Source organism: Photinus pyralis, unplaced genomic scaffold (genome assembly GCF_008802855.1).
Source record: "Photinus pyralis isolate 1611_PpyrPB1 unplaced genomic scaffold, Ppyr1.3 Ppyr1.4_LG1, whole genome shotgun sequence".
NCBI classification, from domain to species: Eukaryota; Metazoa; Arthropoda; class Insecta; order Coleoptera; family Lampyridae; genus Photinus; species Photinus pyralis.
This window is the reverse complement of record NW_022170249.1, coordinates 58,819,310-58,839,309: the sequence shown is the minus strand read 5'-3', so window position 1 is coordinate 58,839,309 and position 20,000 is coordinate 58,819,310. Positions and strand designations below refer to the sequence as shown.

The following is a 20,000-nucleotide window of genomic DNA, read 5'->3' as shown; positions in this document are numbered from 1 at the left end:
TAAGTCGGGATGGGCATCGCGGTGTACCGTATAGGCCAGTCATAAAAGACAAGAACGGCGGTTAAATTCTAATAGTTTGCTAAAGACGAACACAGGGTGCAGTGAAATATAATTAAAACTAAATTTACGGTCCTTTAGGATGAACGGAACATCCAAGGGATTTCAGCGCATTTTTGTGTGGCAGATCAGTAGTTTTATTAGCCAGTTTTGACTCCACAATCAATAAGATCTTGTCAGGGGGCTACCACATTCCCTTTGTTGGTACCCACTTCTGACGCCCCCACAGACGGCGGAGGTATACAAAGTTTGAATCAAAACACTTGTACCACCCTATGATAAGCGCCTCAATATGAATGGCGACTATGTTGAAAAATAGCCTAAGAGTGTAGCTTCCAAATGTATATAATAAAAGTTGTTTCTTACACTTTCTTAACTTTTTATTTCAAACTTCTGCTTGCTACTTTCTGAATGGCCCTTGTAGAACAAAGCTACAGCGGTAGGAAAAGGCTGCAATTTAAACTAATAATAATAATAATAATACTTTATTTGTGATCTATACAATAGTCTGTATTAGTGTGACCAGCATTTGCACCCTTATTCTAAGACGCAATCATTTCTACGACTTGTATCCTATGTCATAGCTAAATTTGACGCGAGAATTGGAAACAATATAAATAAATGTAGGTATTTCTATTCTTCGTTGAGTGAAAGACTTCACTATTCAAAGCATTTTTCTAAAATTTAAGTAGCGCAGCGCTTTTAAAATTTCGTGTAGTTTCTCTCAAAAATGTACGGTGTTTTATTAATTAGAGCTCAATGGTAAGTGATAAGGCGCCAAAACCTGATCCGGCACCGCTTCGTATAAAACTGAAAAACAATTGCTGAAACGTCCTTATTGAATAAATGTACAACTTTTCAAAAATGAGTTTCCTATATAATAGCCGACAGCATCGTTAGACACCTTGTAGGTCTGTACAGGCAGAAAATACCCCCATCTCATTCTGACCCCTAACTTTACTATAAAGAAACCTATTACAAATATTCAATGACTCCGTAGGGTCACACCGAGGTGCTCTGTCACTTTTTTTAGATTTGCTTTAGGGGTTGATTATTTTTTGAGTCTATTTTCCAAAAATTTTGAAAAAAACTTGTATGTGGATTAGTTTCTCGCATAGGAGGTACAATTGACCCAGCTTGTTTTTTGACACACGCTCTCACTCAAACTCAAACATCTGAAAGTGCATACCTACAGACTACAAATTACATAAAAAACCTTTTTAGACTAGAAGAATTTTCACGTTTATAGCGCATTTTTCTTTAGCGCATTAAAAAAAATTAACACTATTGCCCGTGCTTTGTCCGTCTCTACATGTAAATACAATAAATAATAAATAAATTTTGGGCGCGAGGCGAAGGTCGCGTTTACGGTGAAATGGTAAAACATAACTGTGAAGAGTCAGAAATTCCTGACATTTTGAGTAATTATTTAAATTGGATTTAGTATTGGACATGATGTTCAGGAGATGAGAGCAATATCACTTACAATTTCCACCCTTTTTCAAGATAACGGCGATCAGTTACGATTTCCGGTCGGAAAACGTGGCATGCTTGTCTTATATAGGTACCTAATATCCGTAATACATTTCCATAAGTGCAATGTTTTAGATATTAATATAGACACTTTTTATAACCGTTTGTTCAAATATCCCTTCCTTGGTATGGGGTAGATCGGGTCTTGAAAAAAATCCACATTTAAGTGACACGCATTTGCAACCCAACATCCGCATTCGGTATTTCTACATGTCGAAGGATAATTTTTTAATTGTTCGTAGCTGAGTAAAGGTACTTATCTAATTTTTTTTTGAATTTCATTTTTCAGTAGACTTATGTAACAGACATATTCCTGGCACAAAGCTGGCAAGATCCGCGCTTACGTTTCCCAGAGAACATGAGTGAAGAATATAGGATTTTAGACGTCGATTGGCTGCACAGCATTTGGAGACCGGATTGTTTTTTCAAAAACGCGAAAAGTGTCACTTTTCACGAAATGACAATTCCAAACCATTATCTATGGTTGTACCATGACAAAACATTGCTGTACATGTCCAAGTAAAATGTCATTAAGACTATTCAGTGATCGCTAACCGTCGATTTTCAGGTTAACCCTCGTATTATCTTGCGCCATGAAATTTGAGTCGTATCCCCATGATACGCAAATATGTTCCATGATGATAGAGAGCTGTAAGTATACAAAAAATAAATCCAAATTTATGATGACAGAAAAATACTTCTACAGTATATGTAGACTAGACAGTAACATAACTATAAAAGTACGAGTTTGCTCATCGACCCTGAAATGCAATTGTATTTCATTATAATCGGGCTGTAGGGTTGTGAATTATGTAGGGCGGGGCGCTCGGGTTGGATATCATTATCATATTAATCTTTCAAACTGTAGTATCGCATAGGGATTACGACTTGGTTTTTATATGGAATGTAACTATAAATCCCGATACTGAGTTTCTTCAGCTAGACAACAATTTAAATAAATTTCTTCTTTCGACAGATTTCCTCCACATTTTCCTGGTTATTCTATCTAAATTATTTAAATCGAATCCACATTCGTAAAATTACAGCATCATCTAGACATAGTGATTACAGAGCTAGAAGTTTTAATTTCTGAATCTTTCCAAGCTAAAGTCGACGTTCTGGAGATATTTCACCGATTATGGCTCATTTAAATCTACAGCAATGTGTCCCATTTTTAAGGTTACAAAACCTTGATAGTCTCGGACGGTTTGTGAGAGCTTCAGACAAGTTATACGGGATCTTGGATAGCCATAAAAAGTTTGAGGCATTTTCAGTGTAATATATATATAGTTTACAGAGCTTAAAAAAGTGCCGCAGTTTCATTTAAGTTTACAGAGTTTTAAAGGATGCCATAGAACTTGAAAAAGTTTTGTAACGCTCTATGGAATTTGGGAGCGTTAGTGGGTTTTAGAGGACTTTAGAGAAGAGCTAACCTAAAGAAGGTTACGAGTTTCCATAAGGTTTCCAAGAGTTTAGAAAGGAAGTTACACAAATTTGTGAGATTTTGTCCAGAGAAGTTTCAAAAAAGGATTAATAAGGATCAATCGGTGTCCGAACGAAGGGATAGACGGACAAAACGCAAACACGCACTTTTATAAATATAGAAATGTGCCAATTAAGAAGGTTGTTATATATTTCAAGTGACAGCAATATTAGAGAGTATTTCTTGGTAAAATTTTTCATTTCCGATTAGAGTTCCGGAGGTTGAGGCTAGAGATTCAATAAGAAAACAATGGAGGATTTTTACTTTTGCAATCAAAAAATACAAAACAGATTTTCTTGTGCAATCTAATACTGCGCCATTAAGAGCCAACCCCGGATACCATGGTTGGCGATGGGAGGGGAAGGTGAAGGTGGGGAAGTATAATTTCTAATCTTTAGAAATTTTTAATTTAAATAAAATTGATTTGAGGAAATATTTTAATAATTGATCAGGAACTTTTTAATACCAATTATTGATGATCTTTTCAGATCTCTAAAAGCAGGTGCACCCTCCCTTCCCTCCATATTTTCATAATTAATTTCCGATAAACTCATATAGAGAATTAATTTACTAGCTTTATGGGGGGGGGGGGGATCTAATGACAATTGCGCAATTTTATAAATGCGCAGTAGATAACATTTCACATGACGTATCACACCTGACACAACCCCATGTGTCATTGAATTTCTTGAAGGAGTGACAACCGCTCTGAGGAGATGAATTCAGAAGCTGATTTATTAGCATTCGCAAACTCTGTCACTATTCCCGCATTTCTTGCGCCGTTACTAATATTTGTTCATTGTTCTATTGCGAGATTAAGACCTTATTCTTTCAAAACATCCATACATATAAATCTATAACAAGACAATATGGAATCGTAGTTTCCAAATTGGTAGAATATTTTGTCGCTTTATTTGGATTTGGATAATTTGGCAACAAAAATTAGAAATCTTGATGAAAATCGTCTAAAACATTTGTAAAATTTGTCTCTAAAAATTGAAATTTGGATTTCTTGTCGGTCCCCATAAAAGAGGATATTTTTTGACCTGCAGAAAAATGCCATATGTCAGTGCTTTTAAATAGCCAACTGTATTGTTAGTATTTTTTACTGAGTAAGTTGAGTAAATAATAAGTTAGTAAGCAAATGATAAAACTAAGTTCATTTATTTTATGGCAAAGGTTAAATTGATATTTTAATAGGTTTGAATGAGTAGACAATGGCTTTTTAACCGTAAGGGCAGAGAGAAACAAGTATTGTGCATTCTAATGAAATCTGTCATTCTTATTAAAAATGAGACGCAGAGCACGATATAAAATGCAGTTCAGAACAGAATACAATATTGTTCCCATAGAAACGACGGGAGAACCTATAAGCTTGGAACGTCTAAATTAAATACCTTTCAGAAGTTTTATAATGATTTCTATGGCTTCTGCTATAAAATAAAGTTGCGATTTATACACGACGATAAAGGCAAACTAGCCATCCCGTAAAAATTAATTCACTCAATGGTTAAAACATCCCTTTATCTCAAAATATAATAAAATTACGCTGTTGTTTATAGCAATTAAATCCTATTGTTTTTAAGTTACGTAGACTATCGAATTCGGTATTCAGATGGTATATGGATTTTTATATTTGATTTTGTGACAATGGAAACTTTCCCTAAACATTTCTAAATTGTTCTCAAATATTTGAATAACTTAAAAGTACTGCCTTTTTTTGAGGCGGGAAACAAAAATTGTCTGAGATCGAGATCGATCGAGAGTCCATAATTTCAAACAGTTTGAAGATTGGGCTACTAGATCAAAAGTTACAGCCCTTTGAATTTTTTTTCGAAATTTGTTTTTGTCCATAACTTTATACTCGTATTGAGAGGTCTAATCGAAAACGTACGAATTGTTTTGGATTCTACGCACCAAAATTAATAAGAAAAAGTGTTTTCCCGAGAAATTTTGGTGCAGTCGATTTTTGGTAAAAAAGGAAGGTTGTACACTGCCTTTTTTTGAGGCGCGGAACAAAAATTGTCTCAGATCGACCCGGAAAAAAATTTTCTTATAGAATGTGGCCTGTAGAATCCATAATTTCAAACAGGTCCAAGATTGGGCTACTAGTTCAAAAGTTACAGCCCTTTGAATTTTTTTTCGAAATTGGTTTCTAGTCTATAACTTTTAATTGAGAAGTCTGATCGAAAAAGTACGAATTGTTTTGGATTCTACGCACCAAAATTAATAAGAAAAAGTGTTTTCCCGAGAAAGTTTGGTGCAGTCGATTTTTGGTAAAAAAGGAAGGTTATACACTGCCTTTTTTTGAGCCCCGAAAAAAAAATTGTCTCAGATCGACCCGAAAAAAAAATTTTCTTATAGAATGTGGCCTGTAGAATCCATAATTTCAAACAGTTCCAAGATTGGGCTACTAGTTCAGAAGTTACAGCCCTTTGAATTTTCTTTCGAAATTGGTTTCTAGTCTATAACTTTTGATTGAGAAGTCTAATCGAAAAAGTACGAATTGGTTTGGATTCTACGCACCAAAATTAATAAGAAAAAGTGTTTTCCCGAGAAATTTTGGAGTAGTCGATTTTTGGTAAAAAAAAGGAAGGTTAAGTATTCAAATACTATGCGAAGTATTCGAATACTTCTCAAAGTATTCAAATACCTTGCGAAGTATTCGAATACTAAATATTTGTGAAAGTATTTGAGTTACAAATACAAATGCTGCTTCCATAAAAGTATTTAATTATAAAGTATTTGAATACTTTAAAGGATTTGAATACTAAAAAGTATTTACAAAATCGAATACTGCCCAGCTCTGTGTTGAATACGCTTGAAATATAGCTATATATAATTTTGTCCTTTTTGGATGTTTTATATCTGGTGGGGCAATAGCGAATTCTGATTATTATAAATAACTATTAATGGGAGGCATAAAATTGTTTATTTTTGTCATAGGTTTATCTTTATTCTTATAGGTTCCACTTTAATATATATATTCATTTTATTAGGGCTGCCAGCGGAGCCCCACCGGGGGCTTTACGCGAGGCACCCAATTAGCTACATGTTACATAAAAGATTATTATCTTTCAAATTGCAGTGTCGCATACTGATCACGACTTGGTTTTTATATGGAACGTAACTAATCCGTTGGTAGTAAACCCTGATATTGAACTTCCTCAGCTCGACATCTCGAATAATTACACAGCCGACTGCACAATCGAATATTCAACGGGTACATCCTTCAAAATTTTGCCCAGCGAATTTTACGATGCTCAAATTCTAGGTAACTTCACGTGCTTGGCGATTGTTTTTAATTTACGACGTAGACTGGGCTATCATCTATTTCACACTTACATACCGTCAGCTTTAATAGTTGTTATGTCTTGGATATCGTTCTGGATTAAACCGGAAGCAATACCGGCGAGAGTGACGCTGGGCGTAACTTCCCTATTGACTTTAGGTATTGTAATTTGCGCTCATTGATGAAATTATATCAATTTTTGCTAGCTACGCAGAACACACAATCTCAGCAGTCTCTTCCTCCCGTTTCCTACGTAAAAGCTATCGATGTCTGGATGTCGAGTTGTTCCGTTTTTGTATTTTTGTCGCTGATGGAATTTGCAGTCGTAAATAACTATATGGGGCCTGTGGCAACGAAGGCAATGAAAGGCTACTCAGATGAGGACATAAACTCGGAGACTAATAATTTTCGAGTAGGTAAGTAATCTCTTTTTTGTAAGTATTTTTATGATGCGTTTTAGGCAGTGGAACGTCCTTGTTTCGAAAGTCAGACACAATACGATACGTTTTGTCATAGTCGAAGTACGGCAATTTGTATTGATCAGTTTTCCAGATTTTTTTTTCCTTTTTCATTTTTTATTTTAAATGTTGTATATTGGTGCACATTCCTTTGACGGAAGCCATCGCACATGTATTATTGTTGATCAATAAAGAAATCAAATGTTACGCGGTATTTACGCCACTTATTTACGTTGAGGTTTGTTCATTTCCTGCTGAACAGGAAATAGAAATCGTTTTAGTTGCCTGGCCGAATCAAGAAAATTTCTTTTTATAGAAAAGTTATTTTGGACGTTCTATAACAGAACAGAAGCTAGTTGAAAGACAAACTTAATTTCGTATCTCTTATGAAAGTTGGATAATAAAAAACTTTGTTTCGCTAAACCGCACCGATTTTGTACCTCGAAATAGCATCAAGACGCTTCTGGAGGAGATTTTCGGTTTTCTTTTTTGGTCCTCAGGTAACAAAAATACGACTTTGGGAATGCGGATTAGTTTTGCAATTAGTTTCAAGGATAATTGATAACCGATAGGTATAATAGAGGAATTTTTGGTGGCAGCATAGTGTTGGTGGTGTAGCATTATTTATATCGAAAGGCAGGTGTTTACGTTCTATAATTGGGATCTGGGATGCGAAGCGTCGACTAAGAGCAAATCGTCGTAAATCTGCGATGGTGCACATGCAATACCGATCGTTACCCAGAGAAGCAGGATCGTCAGAAGTGCGGTGGTAGTAGCGTCGCGGTGCGCCGTTCGCGTCGCCGCAAAGCTTTGATATTATCGGCAGTCATCCGTTTGAAGCTATTCGAAACCAACATGTTTCGTGGGCATAAAACGATCCCAGCCGGCACCCCCAGCGTAGCAAAATATAAATACACCGAGAGTTGGCGTCTTTATTAATAGTAAGCATAAGTACTTGGCTATCGCGCGGTAGAAAGGGTGCGTTTTATGTTGGCATGTGACGTGAAATCGAACTATTGACAAGACTGCAGTGCGCAGTGCGAAATCAATGAAAAATACGTCTGTTTCCTGCGGTGGCGTTGTGAAGAGACGCTGGTGATGGGACAAGGCGCGCACCACGGCGCCGGCCGGTGACCCTGAGGAATGTTCATCCCCGATTCGCTGCGTAGCTGCATGGTGGAGCCCGATGTATCCTCGTACCTGCAGACGCCGTCCTCGGGACAGGTGCCTAACCGCTGCTACCCTTCCTAGTTCCCCCGCGGCGTGATATGTAATTAACATGATTAACCTCAATGTTCTGTTTTGGCGGCTCGGGTGGATGCAGTCGCGGCTGGGCCGCATCTACCCCGCTGGCCCTCGATGTTTGACTGATGTTCTGTTGTTGCAGTCATACCTTTCTGTTGTGTTGTTGCTGTTTGCTATATATTGCTGCTCGGCTCTCATTTTCTCATTGCTAGCGGCTAAAAATAAACGGATAAAAATAAATTTAAAGACGAACATTTCTAACAATTCTAATTCGTAGACAAGCCAAAGTCCATTTGCTGGATTGCTATAGCATGAGTTGATGTGTGTGTGACATTTCGACGCTTCCATTTCAAGCTGTTAACAAATTTCTTCCCGCCCGACACCTATATTTATAATTTAAATGTCATTATTAAAATGAGATCCGCGAGTCATTAAAATGCATCGAATTATGGGTGCACTGTCTTTGATTGTTGTTTATGTGATGCAATTGTTGTAGTGTGCATGCAAAGTTGTACGTGACCAAAGCCGGGCGATGGCGATAGCCCCAGCCGCGAGTCGCAAAGCCCGCATTTTAGCCCGTTCATTGTCCACTCCACTATACGTTCCTTACTCTTCACCTACCGTTGCTACTTATTCTATTTAAATCACAATTGATCGAATCTTTAAAGATCTGTTTGTATCACCTGTGTATTACGTTTGCTTCTATAACACTTTCACACAATCGGTTGATTTAAATGAACGTTGATGAGTGCATGTATATGTCACCAGGACGAGTTCCACCCCTTCATCGAGGCGCTACTGCCTTTCGTCAAGTCCTTCTCTTACACGTGGTTCAACCTACAGGCGGCTAAAAGAAAATATTACAAAAAACACGAGAAACGAATGTCCCTGGAGGAGGAACGTCAGTGTAAGGAAGCTCTGCAGGTAAAAACCCTTAAACGACGACGATCGACGCCCTACTAATTTTCGCTCCATTTCATTACACAGAACGAAAAATCCGAAGTTAAACAAAAGTGGGCATCGCGACTTTTGGGAAAGTTACGCAAGGACATTACACAAGAGTGCCGCGAGGACTTTGTGCTAAGTATTACAGGCAAAAGACCTGCAGTGTGTGTCTTATCAAATCCTGATCAAAAAGGCAAAATGCGCCGCATAGACTGTTTACGACAGGCAGATAAAGTGTGGCGTCTCGATCTTGTCATGGTCATCTTGTTCAAAGCCATCCCCCTCGAAAGTACGGACGGCGAACGTTTAGAGAAAAACCCCGACTGTTCGCAACCGGGATTATGCGTTAACCCCTATCACATTAACGTGTCCGTTCGAGAGCTGGATTTATATCTCGCTAATTTCATCAACAGTCACGGTATGCAATTTTCCGTTTTTCTATAAATAACATCTCGCTCTCTTTCCAGATATACTAAGCGGAATTAGTTATAACAATAACAATAACACCAAAAAAGAAGACGAACGAAAAAATAAAGGTAGGAAGAAGGGGGTATCAAGCATTCAAAATTTTCTCCTAATTTTTATTAAGCACTTTGATCAGTTCAAAATGATTGCAAAAATTAACCTCTTCAAAAATCGACAACTAAATGGCGTAGTTGTGGACCATTCGTTACGCGCTTCTGGCGATAGGATAGCCCTTGTTTTGGGTGATTAAAACCGCTATAACTAACTCATATTTTTGATTACTTAGTGAAAGTAATTAGAAAAATAAAACAACTTTTTTTTATTTCCCACAGGAAAGGGTTCCATTAGAATATGGAAATTCATTTTACTATTTTTATTGATTTAATCACTATCAGGGTACGCAAATCCATCATTAAATCTCAGTTTCACCACCTGTTAAATTTAAGCTGGTAACGATTAATCATTACATTCATAAAATGCGACTGCTACATTGGAAAATAATGTAAGAACGATAGAAAACTAAATTTTTTTAACCTTACACAAATGTATACATAAAGACCTCGTAAAAAACTATACGGAAGTTAATTCACAGTGTAGAACTTCACGTAAAAGGGGATTGGAGGAAAAATTTAGCAGTGGCAGTGGCAAATTGAACATGTCGGGCCAGTCTGAAAATTGCTTTCGCGGATTGTTTTTAGTGCACTTTCACTTTCAAAAAATAAAAAGTGCACTTTTGCGCTCCTGATGATGTCTGTCTGTCTGAGTCACAAAGGCTCCTTACTTACAGACTTCGTATTAGTGCCATTCGATCAGAAATTAAAAATTATTTCATGTTTGTATTCTCGTTAAGGCACGAAATGTCCATAAGGGCTATTAAAATCGAAAAAACAAGCTCACAAGCGGCTTAACGAATTTTTTTATTTGTAAAATTTGATTGAATCATAATAAAAATAATTAATAATGAGCAGGTTAAAAAATGACTTTCAAAATTGTTTTACCCCAATAAGCGTAGGCGTAATTTTACTCAAATTAAACTTTCCAGAAGGTTAAAGTTTCATGGAAACGTAGGCAACTCACATACTCGTAGATCTTAAAACTGTACTAGCCTCATAGACTCTAAATTACCGTATTAGGGTGAACCAAAGAGTCTCTTTGAATGTGAATTAAATTAAATAGGTATGGGGGTAATATTGAATAATAAAAGTGTGCTAATACGTCTTCCTTTGGTCTACTTTTATACAATTTGAGTAACTTTGCCCTGTGTAAAAAAATGTCAAATAAGCATCGACAAGTACGTAAATAAATAAATAAATAAAATAACTAATGCGGTTGCTTTATGGAAAAATATCTTTGGTGGTGGAGAAACTGAAAAAGATCAATCGGGGCTAACCTTTGGCTACCCACTTCAATTATTTGGCCTAGATAAGAATGAGCGTGGTATCAAATGAAGTTGTGTAAGTGTAAAAAAATGTTGAAAGGTATTTAGAACACCAATTTGCTGAGCACGAACGGTAAGTGCCCTTTTGTGGGTTTTCCGGGGTACAGCTAAATTTAAAGCCCTTGACACACCGCATCAAATTTTAGTACGCCAATCCTTTACTGACAACTTATTCCCACCAGTAGAACAACCCTGACCATCAACAATATTTTGTAGAATATTCTTTGAACGATTTGGCAAACATACACATTAGATCCGTCTAACTAAACAATAATTTCATTGATGAAGTTCAAAAATTTTAATGTCCAAGGCAATTATTACACTTCTTGTATTTGAATTTATTATTTAAGAATATACTTCAAGTCTGCACCTTTATTAACGAGCTCCTAGCGAGTTTATAATTTTGCGGTGTCTGTCCGTCCGTTAGCACGATATCTCGCCCCTTGGAATAAACGCAAATTTAACGCCAGTTTCCAAATTTGGTTTTGCGCATGCGCAGTGCCAACTTTCTTATTTATGGAGGGATTTAAATGAAATTTGATACATAACTTGGAATAAAAGCAAATATAACACCAGTTTCAAAATTTGGTTTTGCGCATGCGCAGTGCCAACTTTCTTATTTATGGAGTGATTTAAATGAAATCTGATACATAGCCACTTGGAATAAAAGCAAATGTAGCGCCATTTTCCAAATTTGGTTTTGTGTAGGATGTGCAGTGCCAACTTTCTTATTTATGGAAGCAATTAAATGAAATTTCATACATATACACTTTAAATAAAAGCAAAACTAACATCAGGTTTAAAATTTGATTTTGCACATGCTATAGACATACCCGAGAACTCGTTTGCTATATTTGTTTAATTAATTTATTTATGAATTGAATACTGTTTATTTAAGTACATGCAAGAGATATAAAATATGGAAAAAATGGCAGGAAGTTTAGTTAAATGCAATATCGGTTTACTTACAACACCACCTTCGATAAAAACGAGTAAAGGTTTAGGAAAATTTTAGAAAATGGCCGACAATTAAAAAGTGATTTATACAAAAGCCACTCGCAAGCAATGGGGATTTTAAATTAATGTTGTCGTGTTATTGAATGTTAGGTACAACGAAAACAATTGCACAAGAAGATTTGTGCGACCGCTCAAAACTAGCTATGTTATAACGCAAATTTAATTACGTGGTTTTATTTATTTACAAATCATTGACAATAAATGTATAACAGTCTTAAAATAGGTTCATTTATAACAGTGGGTAATTAATCACTCACTATTTATAACAACTCAAGAGGGTGTCGATGTTGGAACTGAATTCGAAACACAATTCTATTTGCTTATATAGCAAACCTAGAATGTTCTCCAGTGGATTGCTCAAGGTCGCTACAGAAGGTTCTTGAACAAATATATAATAATAATAATATTTCTAGCAAAGATTACGTCATATTCCCCTTCGTTCTTTATCGCCGATGACTAATCTTTCATGGAATTCTGGAATATTCGCTACACTATACAGGGTAATTCAAATCCGACTTCGGCCACCATGGGGATCTCCGGAACTCTAAGAGATAGATAGGTAGTTTAAATTTGGCAAAGTTGCGTATTTTGATCCTTAACAAAATGCAGTTTTGAAACAAGACAAAGTTTTCTAGGCAAAAAAAGAAAATATTTTAATAATTAAAAAAAAATTGTGATGTTTATATTTTTGAACTCTCTTTTGAATTCTCTATCAAATGACCCAAAAAGTAAAAATTACTTCCATAAGAAAAAACAAAGTTGGTGATGGTTGATTGGTGACAAAACGCCAAACTTAAAATTTAAAAGTAGCATCTTGTAGCCATAATGTATCATTTATTTCGAAATATCTCTTTAAACTTCAGTAAAAAATCAAAACGATTTTGCAAAATTTCGGTTTTTTTCTGATATCTCCAAAAGTTGTCGGAATTTTTTAGGTTTCAAAACTGCATTTTGTTAAGGATCAAAATACGCAACTTTGCCAAATTCAAACTACCTATCTATCTTACAATTCCCGAGATCCCCATGGTGGCCCTCGAATTTGAATCAGCCTGTATAAGTACATGTAAGTGATATAAAATATGGAAAAAATTATTCCATGGAAAAATGGCAGGACGTTTAGTTAAATGTAATTTCGATACCTACACACAAACGGGTAAAAGTTTAGGACAGTTTTAGAAAATGGTGAACAATTAAAAATGGGGTTATTATTGTGCAAGTAAGACATCTGATGACTCCTTATTTATACCCCTGGAAAGGTGAAACTGGCGTGTGTTTTTTATGCCGCCCTTGTACGCGATGTAAGACATATTGCCCATCAACATCCCGTGCCAACCGTCGTGTGAGGGATGTGCAACCCTTGAACTGACAATTTAACACATTTCTTATCGACATACATCAAACAAATATTTTTTTTTCAAATAATCCGGCAGTCTATTTGTTGTCAAAGAAACAATAGATTAGACAGGGCATGTGATATTACAGGTTTGTGCAATAATGCCACTGAAAAAACTGTTAACAGTAATTAATTGCAATACTAGTTTTGGCCCATTTAATGGGATATGAAACTGGAACTTCACACACTTCACACTTCAGTGAAAATGGGAATTTCGGTAATAAAAGACGCGCGAGGACGCATATCCAGGAGGTGTGGAAGAGATCCCGATGCGTCAACATTATTTGGTTTCACACTTCAAAAAATTGTACGGAGATTCTTTTAGAGCAGTTTACCACGTAAAAAAATTCGAAGGGTTAACTTTGCAATCATATAAGATGTATGGTTGCAACGAGTCCACACTAAATGAAATCGACATGTTCTTTTTGAAAGCTTGGTCCATTATCCAAAGTATGTGATTAATTTCAGGATATACCCATAATCCCTACAATGGTGTCGTTTGCAATGAAATAATAATGGCGACGGGTGTATTCTCCTCAAAAGAATTATGGAAGCTATCGAAGGGTAAAATAGGTTAACGAAACATTAAAATGCGTATGATTTATTGCAATTACTTTGCAGCCTCTATACTTCAAGAAATTTCGGAACCACAGCCCAGCATTAACAGCGTTAAGGTCGAACATCCGGCGTACTACTGCAACAGCTATTCCGATCAAGGAGCTGTTGTCGGGGATCGATCGGCGTCCGTTGATGCCATGGTGGTCTCTGCGGCATACTGTAAGTTTTCTAGTTAAAATTGTAACCTTTTTGCGCCATATAGGCACCTGGACATGCTTCTACTTGCTGCAGACTTTTTTAGTGATTAATTGCATAGCGAAAATTTTTCTTCGTTCATTATATCGCTCAGGACTCTAGTTACAATTTTTTGTAATAAACTAGAAGGTGAATCAATTTCGAAAACGGTATCATACATAGCACAATATAGTTATATGGCAATTGAAAAAGTCAAAAAGTCAATGCAATGATTGTAAGAAAAATATATACCAAATACATAATATACAATATACCAAAATTGCCGTGGCTAGCACAGATACCACTCGTATACACCTGCGCATGCGCGTTCTGGCCAAAAGCTTTTCAGTTTGTCACACTACGATTTTTGGCCGCCTTTTAGTTCTGGCCACGCCTCATTTAATGAAATACTGAAAATAATAGATCCGTTTTTGTTTCCGTATAAAATGCAATGCAGGACTATCTTTTTCAAAAATTTTGAAAAAACTTAATTCTTTCAAATGTTCAAATTTTCTCAAATTTTTGATTAAGAACAAACTATGGAATCCCATTTAAAATAACGAAGTGAGAGTAACGACATAACTCGAAGTTATACTATAAACTGGATTTATTTGAACAGGACTCATTGAATATCCCATACTTTTAGACATATAGCAATCGACCTTGGACAACGTGTATAGGTACATTATTTTATTCCCAGATAAATCTGTAAATTCATGATTAAAATTATGAAATTATTGAGTATTGGAAAACTCTATTCCCCGATCAGGTACACGCAACTTCTTCATTAAAAAAAATGGCGGCCTTCTGCAAAAATATGATTTAGGTTGTAAGTATCAACACACTTATTTGATACAGAAAGTAGGTACACAGGGCGCAACAGGCGTTACCTTACGTCCAGTAGTATGTATATATATTCTCATATCTGCGAAGAGCAGCTAACATGTACTAACAGACTTTTACAATTACATGCTGGTTTTAAAAACCATGAGGTGTTCATCTTTAAGAAAATAATTGCAGATTCATTCTCTTATTCTAAAACAAGCTAATTCACAACCCCTCAGAGTCCAACACCTAAAGGAGGCAGAGGAAGCAAAGACCTCTGGGGCCTCCACCTCCTTTGAGTACTCGTGTCGATAAAGTTTCCCTTATCACCTTTAAGGAGTCATGGTCGAGTTCGATTTCACAAAACATTACTCCTGTATTAACAAATGGCAATCCATCTTTGACCAGAAAATATGCAATCAGAAGTTGACCAAGTGTCGACCATGTACGGCTTAGGAGTCCAACGTAGGGAGAATTCTTCTCATATTGAAAAAACTCCTTTTATCACATTTGATGAGTAACCGTCGAGTATACTTTCGTTAATATTCTACACCATGGCTCATTTCTGGAATTGGGTAGCTCACAAACTTTTATGGGTAAAAGCCATGGAGTCTAGCAGTCACCCGCCTGGGATACTTAGCTTCGCCACTGAAAATATGACTATTGAGCCCCACCACCATGACAAGAGGGCTATTCCATGGTGGGGCCTTTTTTTATATAGTGTCTAAGATAGTTAGTTAATGTTTCAAATGCAAAATGCACAATTCCCCCTCCTCCGTGCCCACCGCCACATTCGAAAAATCGACATTTTCTTCAGATTTTCGTTACGTTACATTTTAGCTACAAAGGAGTACTACTCAATGTTAAATTTCCTATAATGTAGTTTCTAGTTATGGAAATATGCATTAAAAAAATTTAAAAATCTTACAAATTTAGAACGCTGTATTTCAGTTGTGGCCTATCCTAGGAAAGAAGTATTAGAATAAAATTTGTAGGGAATTTAATTATCCACAAAATGCATGTAATTTTTGTTCAACCAACACTACGGAGTGCGGGGTACACATAAAAGTGAAAACAACAACATTTTGCTTTTTTTGGCTATTGCGACTAAAAAATTCACTACCTACTTATTTTCCAGTTTCCGCTTGAATTTTGAGTTTATGCCACTGTTTCAACATCATTCAAAAATTTGTCAGTGTGTCAGTGATATTGTACATTTAAGATCTAATGTCTTCCAAAATTATGTTTGCTGCCACTGTCACTACTCTGTCTGTTTCCTTAGTCATCACCAGTTATTTTTTTCCCACAAAGGCAGCAATGACCCCTGAAGTGAAAACATTTCACAAATGACGTGAATAACAAAACAAACTGTCCACAGGGTGCGGTCTGTGGACCAAAATTATTGAATTCAATTCAAATTTGGGTACCTCCTCCTCCTACATAAGAATGTTAAATAAATTGTTTATGCGGATGACACAAGACCAAAACTCGATGTGGTTTCCGCCGAATTTATGAAAAATTTTTGACATCTCTACGTTATAATCGCCTTAATTAATGGACATTTCCCTTTTAGCTATGCCACAAAACACAACACTGGTATCATCGAGTTCACAAGCTGCAAGTCCGAGCACATTATTTTATCAGCATAGTCCGGAACCACACCATCAACACCAGAATCAAGTTAAATATCCAGAAAATGGGCATGACACACTATCCGACTTTGTTACGTTTGTGTGTCAAGAAACGGAGAATAGTCAGCAGAGTTCACAGGTAATAAAGCAGGCGTAAATAATCCGTCAATTACCTTTGTACCGTAGATGCAAAACAATTTGTCTCGAAGTCCGAAATCGCAGTACTTTCCTTCAACGATGCTTCCACCGCCGCCATTGCCACCGATGGCGCGTCCCGTAGCCATTATCCGATCAACAGGTGATGTAACAATGAGTGGCACCAATTCACCACCCGCTAGCATAACGCCTCCTGGAAGTGAAGCTTCTCCCGCAAATGACGTGCCAGAATTAAGTTCGTCTCCACCATTAAGTCCCGGTAGCCAAGATCGCCGAAAGTCTCCATCGCAGAGGAATTCGGTTCCAACAAGCAGTCCATACTCGCCGAACCGAGACTACTCCTTCAACCATTTTCATCCACAACCAGGACATGTTGGTAGTACATTATGTGCGATATTTATGTTGTCGTTAACATTCCCCATTTTAGCTTTTCAGTTACCAGAGTATGAGTGGAATGTCTGGTGTTATCAGTCCTACCAACCTCAGCATGTACTCACCCAATGTGAATACGGCGAGAGGTACTCAGCGTTCTAATATGATGCCTCGTTGGAGTACACCATTGTTCAGCCTTGATCAGGAAGACTTCAGTATGATTACTCACCCCGTATCAGGATCGAATCCTGAAACGGGCACGGTCATTTTAATGGACGATACGGCGACCACGGGATCAGCCTCCGATCATAATCAGTGTTGTACAAGTTCAAATCTTATGTGCGAAGCTGATAGATTCTTTCAAGCGAGTGTGTCTGGTGATGGATTAGAAACGTCCACCGCGCGGGAGAACGAATCACTTCCAACACCGAAATCTCCGTGAGCCTTCTACAACGATAAACTGCCTTATCATCTGCAGCTTTTCTTGCCGATTTATGTGTAAACCCTATGTTGAATTATCATAATTTCGAAACGTTAGTGCGCATTAGAAGCTGCTCAAATTAGTATAGACTGTATAGTAATTGTACTTGTACTTAATTAGGTTAGACATCAAATGCCAAACTAGGCTGTGTACACACTGCAGTCCTGAGTATCTTACGGGAGACACACCCGCAAGATACCCATTATTGGCAATGTTAGGTTGAATTCTGTTCCTATGTTGGGTAGAATATCCAGCGGTGCTCGTCTTCCACGAACATGCTTAGCGTGCGCCGGTCAAATTTTTGACTACGCCCGCAGAAGCAGTGAGCTGGGTCTGTGCCTTAGTATTACAATAATATTGAATACCGTAGCCTAGTTATTAGAGACATATTATCCGAGCTTGCTCACAGCGCAACGCCAGCTCAGTAGTATACTACGTTTAACGGCAAAATGCCAGCTGCACCAATTGGCACGACAATACACCGGAAAAATCATTTCCCAAGATACATTTAACGAATGTGTCGTGCGAAACAGATTTCTCGTTACTTGTCGGCAATTTTTCGATATAAAATCTACTGTGATCGACAAACCTTAAAACAGTTGTGGATAACGTTAACGTTCAATGGATAGGTCACCATTAATCGTACAGGTCATGCTTATCCACAACTTCTTTGTAAAATTTCACTTCTAGTCACACAACGAGCAGAGTGACCCTGACTGATGTATTTATTCCCTCCGTTTCGATACTAACTTTGTGCTCTGCTGGGACACTCTGCCTCATCCAGCTATTCTACTATTGTACTGTATATAACAACCAAATCTTAATTAACACATACTTATAGAATCGGGTGATATTATAACCAGTGCCATGATATTGTTAACTCAATTGTTAGGCGTATTATACGTCAGTAGTATTGGTTATTAATTATTGTAGGAAGCTTAAAAACTCGAATGTATTAAATTACTTTTAAGATTAAATCAGAGGGTTTATTTAATAATATTTGTGTTTCATTTAAACCTGTAGCTTCATCTATGATATTTTTTATAAGTGAAATTTTTTCCTTATTCGTGCAAGCTTCCGCACTGACGTAAAAAGTACATCCCTTGCTTTTAACATAAATATCTGATAGCGACCCGGCCAGTTAGGCGATCATAATATTGTGCATACTTTGTCCGCCTATCTATTTCTCAAATTACATCTTACTATAAACTGGTGTCGATTCAAAATTTTGTGAAAAGGTTCCTTTAGTAATGGGCAAGTACCACAAAATGTCGCCCTGCATTCGCTTTCCCTTCTGTCCATGTGTTCAGCTACTTGTCAATAAACGAACTAGAAAAAATGCGCCCTGCCAACCTTATAAGATCATATCATCCCTTTCGCTTGGTGCCTAGGTGGTCGGCAGGTATGACCAAAGCAATCTTCCGCCCCCACCTTCTCTGTGCAGGTATATCCTATCTTGCTTCTAATACCCTTGTGGAGATTACTTTAGTAATGAATCTACTTATCTATCTTCTACCATTAGTGGTATAATGTTCCCTCTCCGTCCACCAACCCTCCTAGCCCTATCGCTCCCCTTCCCATTTAACACATTCCGGCACCGCGTGCCCCGCGCTGTCCACTCTATCACAGTCTATACAGTCTTCCTGCTCCCTTTTTTTCTAATTCTTTTCAGGTACGCGGTGTTTTCACCATGTCCAGTGATAGTCCAGGGAATAGAGGGTTTTAACTTTTTGCATGTCATAGACAGTCATCTGGTGGTTAAGAATCTAAGTTTTCGACCTCCCACCCCTTGTGCTTCCCCCGTACCAACCCCAAAACCCCTGACATTTGGTTGGTTTCTTAATTTTTCATATCTTTTTAATGGTTTACTTAGTCAGAGAGTACAACGTTACATATATTTTCTAAACCTCTTTAAATATCTATTCCTACCGCGGTGGAGGGGGGTGGGGTGGAAAAATGAAGCTGAACTGAATTGAGATAATTTTTTTGTTTCAAACGTATATTAGAAAGCGCTACACTACAACCTCATAGTGATTCAAATATCCCCACTAGCAAGAGTTGAAAGTTAAATTATTATGCATCTCCTTTGGTAAGGGTGCAGGGTAGGGGGATTTATACCATGATAAGTTCAAGATATTTTCTCATCCAACTCTTAATTATAGAAATAAAGTATAAAATTTGGTTAAAACATCTAGGTACATACAAATTTTAGAATTCTTAAAAATATAAACAACTCTGAACCTCTATATCGTTTTTAATAAACATTTCACAAAAAAGTAGTGTATATCAAAGTTGTGTAGAATGTTATAGTCTACAATTTCTGATAACAATATTTTGTTGTAAAGTGAACCTATAAAAAGATAATATGATTGAAAAACAAAAAAACCAACCAAATTTCTTTGGTTTTAAGGGTGGTA

General features: G+C 36.9%; 2 protein-coding genes and 1 long non-coding RNA gene across 8 annotated transcripts; 2 read left to right on the top strand and 1 right to left on the bottom strand.

Moving 5' to 3' along the window:
• The first annotated feature begins 1,876 nt into the window (after positions 1–1,876).
• LOC116169771 (glycine receptor subunit alpha-3-like) lies at positions 1,877–7,037 on the top strand. 2 transcript variants are annotated; one of them, XM_031485939.1, is made up of 6 exons: positions 1,877–2,109; positions 2,159–2,241; positions 6,162–6,296; positions 6,348–6,524; positions 6,572–6,777; positions 6,826–7,037. In XM_031485939.1, the coding sequence occupies exons 1-6, from the start codon at positions 1,949–1,951 to the stop codon at positions 6,976–6,978; spliced, it is 915 nt and encodes a 304-aa protein (XP_031341799.1). In that variant the 5' UTR covers positions 1,877–1,948; the 3' UTR covers positions 6,979–7,037. The 2 variants fall into 2 exon arrangements, with proteins under 2 accessions (XP_031341799.1, XP_031341806.1); XM_031485946.1 differs by having other exon boundaries at positions 1,880–2,109; positions 6,572–6,781; positions 6,826–7,005.
• On the bottom strand, positions 6,444–8,831 carry LOC116169785. Its single transcript, XR_004145074.1, has 2 exons — positions 8,331–8,831; positions 6,444–8,283 (listed from the first exon to the last, which is right to left on the bottom strand). It is a non-coding gene; the product is annotated as an uncharacterized LOC116169785 (long non-coding RNA).
• On the top strand, positions 7,547–18,580 carry LOC116169736 (nuclear factor 1 B-type-like). Of its 5 annotated transcripts, none has more exons than XM_031485898.1 (9): positions 7,547–8,047; positions 8,837–8,992; positions 9,056–9,431; positions 9,481–9,549; positions 13,795–13,899; positions 13,948–14,103; positions 16,517–16,713; positions 16,761–17,102; positions 17,158–18,580. In XM_031485898.1, the coding sequence occupies exons 1-9, from the start codon at positions 7,967–7,969 to the stop codon at positions 17,542–17,544; spliced, it is 1,869 nt and encodes a 622-aa protein (XP_031341758.1). In that variant the 5' UTR covers positions 7,547–7,966; the 3' UTR covers positions 17,545–18,580. The 5 variants fall into 5 exon arrangements, with proteins under 5 accessions (XP_031341758.1, XP_031341772.1, XP_031341765.1 ...); XM_031485905.1 differs by having other exon boundaries at positions 7,550–8,047; positions 13,795–13,890; XM_031485928.1 differs by having other exon boundaries at positions 7,550–8,047; positions 16,761–17,106; positions 17,158–17,407.
• The last annotated feature ends 1,420 nt before the right edge of the window (positions 18,581–20,000 follow it).